The 6000-nt window shown below is 48.6% G+C and overlaps 1 protein-coding gene across 3 annotated transcripts in view; it reads left to right on the forward strand.

Annotated features, from left to right (window-relative positions):
- The first annotated feature begins 3758 nt into the window (after positions 1-3758).
- Positions 3759-6000, forward strand: part of KXD1 (KxDL motif containing 1) — a 7445-nt gene continuing 5203 nt past the window's right edge. For 2 of the 3 annotated variants that reach the window (XR_006816489.1, XM_045991741.1), the window contains exon 1: positions 5604-5673. Coding sequence is in view for 1 of the 3 variants with exons in the window: in XM_045991741.1 (XP_045847697.1) it covers positions 5632-5673 (42 nt within the window). In the remaining 2 variants the exon portion in view is untranslated. Of the gene's footprint in view, positions 3875-5603; positions 5674-6000 lie in introns of those variants that run through there. The other variant, XR_006816490.1, reaches the window with a different exon arrangement.

Genomic DNA, 6000 nt, shown 5'->3' on the forward strand with positions numbered 1-6000 from the left:
TGCTCCTCTTTCAGTGTTTCTTGCCTCGGAGTGGAGTTTGTCTCATATTAAGATGACACACAGCTCTCTTTTGGCTCATTGTTTTTTCTTTGGCTCGTTTTTTAAAAGACTATATTTATTTATTTGTCAGAGAGAGAGCGCACAGCAGGGGGAGCAGCAGGCAGAGAGAGAAGCGGGTTCCCTGCTGAGCAAGGAGATCAATGTGGGACTCAATCCCAGGACCCCCCTCCCCCAGGATCACGACCCGAGCTGAAGATGCCCAACTGACTTGAGCCACCCAGATGACCCTTGGCTTGTTATTTATTTTTCTTTTTTCCCCAAGATTTTATTTATTTATTTGACAGAAATATAGAGAGACAGGGAACACAAGCAGGGGGAGAGGGAGAAGCAGGCTTTCCACTGAGCAGGGAGCCTAGTGCAGAACTTGATCCCAGGACACCAGGATCATGACCTAAGCAGAAGGCAGATGCTTAACTGAGCCACCCAGGTGCTCCAGCCTCATTTTTAAAGTGCGCCATCCTTTTGCAACCTTTACCTTCTACCTTTCTCTATCTTTACGTTGTATGTGTCTCTTCTAAGTAGCACAGAATTGGGTTTTACTTTTTGATTTAGTCTGCCCATCTTTTGTCTTTTAACTGGGGCATTTGGCTCATTTACATTTAATATAATTATGGACCTATTTGACTTCCTGTGTGTTTTTTCTCTGACTCACCTGCTCTGTGCTCCTTTTCTCTCTCTTTTCTTGCCTTTTTTTGGGATTGGATACATGTTTTTTGGTAAGACTATCCTCATCTTACAGATGGAGAAACTGAGGCACAAAGAAAGTTAATTGCCTTGTTCAAGGTCACAGTGATGAAAAACAATATAGGTCAGGTGTCTTCCCCTATTGAGCTTTTATTTCACCTAGGGAGCTAGATATTGCACAAACAATGATTCAGGTAAGTATCTAATAGCAGCTGTGATAAGCACTAAGTGGGAAATAAAACTAAAAAAGGGGCAAAGAGCAGCTTCCAGTCCCCAGACTCAGGCCTCCCCTCAACAATTTCCCATCACTGGTCTAAATGTCCCCATCACTTTTCACCCTCTCCCTTGAACACAAAAAAGAGAAAAATATTTTCTTGTCTCTACTCTGCACAAACATTTGGGGCCAACCAAGACCCTTTTAGCCTTGACCTGTACCCCCCAGCCCTTCCAGGACCCTTATGAAAGTTTCTTGGCTTCCCACAGAGCCTGAGGGACCCATTGAAAAGCTTGGTTTTTCCAGCATGGGCCACTTCTGGTGCAGTCTGCAGACAAAAGCCATGGTTCCCAGCATCCCGTACCCAGGCTCTTCTCTTAGCACTGGCTGCTGCCTGACTCACAGAGCTCCACAATTCTTTCTTTTTTCTTTACTATTATTATTATTATTTTTAAGATTTTAATTCATTTATTTGAGAGAGAGAGAGAGAGCATGAGAGGGGAGAAGTTCAGAGGGAGGAGACTCCCCACTGAGCAGGGAGCCCAATGTGGAACTCCAGGATCGTGACCTGAGCGGAGGGCAGTCGCCCAACCAACTGAGTCACCCAGGCACCCTCTTTCTTTTTTTTTTTAAGATTTTATTTATTTATTTGTCATAGAGAGACACAGCGAGAGAGGGAAAACAAACAAGGGAAGAGGGAGAGGGAGAAGCAGGCTTCCCATCAAGCAGGGAGCCCAATGCGGGGCTCCATCCCAGGACCCTGGTATCATGACCTGAGTTGAAGGCAGATGATTAACGACCAAGCCACCCAGGCGGCCCATATATTTGTATTTTCTAACTCTTACTGCTGAGAGGCTCTCTGAGCAATGAATGATACCCCAGTAGCAGTGAGCACACCAACCACCCTGATCTTAGTTCCTCAATACCATTCTCCAAGAAGAGAAACCAGGCTCCTTGGAGAAATGGCTGATTCCAGGGATATTCCAAACCAAACATGGAACAGCTTATAGTGCTAAAACTAAGGACGTTCTCAGAGAAATATGGAGACATATTTTTAAAAATATTTATTTGCGTGGGGACAGGCAGAGGGAAAGGAAGAGACTCTCAAGCAGACTTCCTCACTGAGCACAGAGCCTGATCCCACGACCCTGAAATCACGACCTGAGCTGAAATCAAAAGTCGGACACTTAACCAACTGAGCTACCCAGGAGCCCCAAAGATGAAGACATATTAAAAGAGCATAGAAGCTGGGGCACCTGAGTGGCTCAGTGGGTTAAAGCCTCTGCTTTCGGCTCAGGTCATGATCCCGGGGTCCTGGGATGGAGCCCCGCATTGGGCTCTCTGCTCAGCGGGGAGCCAGCTTCCTCCTCTCTGCCTGTCTCTCTGCCTACTTGTGATCTCTGTCTGTCAAATAAATAAATAAAATCTTAAAAAAAAAAAAGAGCATAGAAGCTAACCTAAAGGGGCAGCAAAGTAAGTAATGAATTAATTGTAGGGGTGCTGGCTGGCTCAGTCTGCAGAGCACGTGACTCTTGATCTCAGGTCATGAGATCAAGTCCCATGTTGGGCATGAAGCCTACAAAAAAAAGAAAGAAAGAAATTATTTTAACCCACAAAATAAATACTCATGAGTTCATAGTGATATAAATACTTGAATAAATGCATAACTAGAGAAGAATGGACAGCTCTTGTTTACAATAGAATTCCAATTAATAACTAATTAATAAACAGAAATCACCATAGCAATTTTTGCTGGCAAGAGCCATGGATGGATGCTAAAACTAGTGGATGAAAACACTTTAAAAAAGAAAAAAAAAAAAAAGTAGGGCACCTGGGTGGCTCATTCAGTTAAGGGTTGGCCTTTGGCTCTGGTCATGATCTGGGGGTCCTGGGATGGAGCCCCACATGAGGCTCCCTGCTCAGCAGGGAGCCTGCTTCTCCCTTCTCCCTCTGCCATCTCCCCTCCATCTCCACCCCCACCCCCAACTGCGCTCGCTGGCTCTCTCTCTCTGTGTCAAAGACATAAAAATTTTTTAAAAATAATTAAAAAAAAAAAAAAGCTAGGGCATTTGCATGGTCTCTTAAGGTATCTACCTCCCCATAAGATAATTACTGTAAAGGAGAAAATGGTAACTTAACAGTTAGGAAACTGGCAGGCAATGCCTTAAGCAAGTAACCAACGTCAGCATCACCAATAATGAGACACATCAATAACGTGTGACTCCAGATATGACATACCGAGAAGGACACATCCCTTCTGTGGGATTCCTGCCAAAAGTGAGAAACTTCCGTCTAATGAGGAAACACTGGACAAACCCATATTGATGAAGAGTCTACAAAACCAGCACTCTTCCCAAGTATTAAGTTCATAAAAGATTAGGAAAGACTGAGGAAATGTCACCGAGTGGAGACTAAGGAGACATGACTAAACGTAGCATGGGATCCTTCCTGGTTGGGATCCTGGACCAGAGAAATGTCACCAAAAGCGGAGCAGGGATTTTTGAACTGGATGAATCTGATTCCCAACCTAGAAAACAGGCTGTTTGGCTCTGGGTCAACCACGGGCCACTTTAGCACGGCATGACCTTGAAGGAGTACCTGCCGCTGCTGGACCTCGGTCTTACTATCTACTAAGTAGGCTGTCTCTTAGAGTCTCTCACCCTCTTCCGGGCTGTCTGGCATCTCAGGCCTTGGAAACCCGCAGGCGCGAGAGGGACTGCTTGATTGGCTATTCGTTGTGACGCTCTCACGAGCAATAACAGCACCTAAGCCCCACCCCTTCCTGCCGCGCCTCCTAGGACGCCTATCGGACCAGTGCACGACGCCTACACGCGCGGTCGCACGCTTGGTGCGTGGTGACGTTGAGGCGGCGGGGGCGCCATCCCGGAAGCGCGAGCAAGGCCGCCAGATGTGCAGGTGCTGCTGCCACCGACGCCGGGGCCGAGTTCGGGGTGGGGCTGGGGCGCCGGGGCCGCTGGGTAGCCGGGCCGGGTTGGGCGCGGCCCCCGGGCTGTCGCGGGGTGGGACGCGCCGCTGGCCACATCTGGGCTCCCCTCTTGCGTACAGGCCTCAGTTTCCCCGGCCGCGCAGTGTATTCTCCGGTGGCGCCAAGGGCCGGTTCCGGATCCGGGGCGCGGGAGCTGGGGCCGCCTGTGTTCAGGCTGTGCAGTGTCACCCGGAACCGGGCATTGCCCTCTTTGGGCCTCAGTTTCCCCGCTTTGCAGGGGCGGGGCGTGAGGGGGTATGCGAGTCCCACTTCGCTCGCGGGTTTTGCTGAGCTTGGGCCGCCAAATTAAATTCTGTGTAAATAACTGGGTGGAATCATGGCGCCTCCGACTTGCGGTGTGACCTTGGATAACTGAGCCCACCCCTCTGAACCGTCGTTGGCCTTGGTAGATGGTTGCCATCTCGTTGGAGATGGTAGTGTTTACTTCATAGGGATGATTGGGGATTAAATGAAGTGCTACAAGTGTTTGCTCCTGTTCTTATAAGTACCAGGGAGCCCCTTGCTAAAATGTTGGTTCCCGGGCCCCGCCCTAGGACTTGGTACTCTCTTTGGAGAAACAGCCTGCTCCGAGCCCAGCTCCTTATCACTCTTGGTTTCAGCCCCCACAGATAGCGCTGTGAGATTCTGATTATTTGTTATTCTCATTTTCTGGATGAGAAAACTGATCAGGGAGGTGAGGGGACTCTCCCAAGGTCACACAGCGTCCTTCTCTGCATGTTTCCCTCATAAATATATTTGGAGCAGGGACCAGAGCCCTTGCTGTTGCTTCCACTTTGTATGTGGGCCAGACTATTAGGGAAGTTTTCCTGAGAAAGGCTTTTGGTGGAGAGTGTGCCTTGAATCCCTCAGCCCTCACATCTGGGAGCCAGAAGCAGGAAAGAGCCCTACTTTGAAGCAGAGCCCTTTTCTACAGGTCCAAATCTTGCCCCTGCCAAGCACTAGCTGTGGGGCTTCCTGCCACCGGGCTCTCCCCTTGAGCCCAGGTGTCTTCGTGATACATAATCACGCTTCTTTGGAAATCTAGATACTGTGGGTGTTGGTACCTGGCACATAGTAGGAATTCAATAAACATAGTGGTTATTGGATGAGGGGGAACATCACCAAGTGTGTTAGTTTATTTCCAGAAGGCCCCTAGGGGCTGCAAATAAATAACTTCTGGCCTCCATGCTTTGCAGGGAGAAAAGTACTAGCTGCTAACATTTGTAAATGAGGCAGTGTTACACACACACACACACACACACACACACATATCCATTTACGTTTCTGGGGTTTTTTTTCCCTGGAAAAATTCAGAAGTCTGGCAGAAGTCAGTTGCCGTAAGCAGTCAGTGTCCTGTCATAGGTGGGCACTAAACATCTGTTCGGATTCACACCTTTGTGGATCCTGTAGACTATGGGCATTTTGAGTTGTGACTCAGGTTTGCTGGGTTTGTGACAATGGTCCCTTTCCTTGGTTTCTGAGTCTCAGTTTCCTAATACATAATTAAGGATAAAAGTTCTCAGTGTCTGAAGCTTAGTGGTTTGATAGCATACAGTAAGTTCTCAGTAAAGTGGAGGGTGGATCGAGTGGGCTCTGAAAGCCCTTCCTGGTCCTGCATGTGAATCTCAACCAATTGCAACTGGGCCTTTCTATCGGCAGTTAAATATGTGGATCCCAGAGCCAAGCTATGTCAAGATTCCGGGTTTTGCCTGATATCGCCCCCTGGAGGGTGAGTGCTGAACCTGTGGCCCCTTTCTGCCCTGGCATGGTCCAGGAGCCCCCCACCCTCCATGATGGTTATTTGCCTAGCCACAGAGCCATCTAGGTTGCTGCGGCCCACAGCCTGACTGAAATTCTTGGCTTTAATTTGCTAATAAAGGTCCACCGTCAGAGCTGAGTTTGAAAGCCGCCAAGCTAAGTTCTGGTGATCCCTTGCTGTGAGCTGGGTTCTGGGCTGGGCTCTGGAGGCAGAGACATGCTTCTGTTCTCTTAGAGCTGACATTGTTTCGGGAGCCACAGGAGAAAGGGTCAAGTGAGGGGGCGCTTGGATGGCTCA

Source organism: Meles meles, chromosome 20 (genome assembly GCF_922984935.1).
Source record: "Meles meles chromosome 20, mMelMel3.1 paternal haplotype, whole genome shotgun sequence".
NCBI classification, from domain to species: domain Eukaryota; kingdom Metazoa; phylum Chordata; class Mammalia; order Carnivora; family Mustelidae; genus Meles; species Meles meles.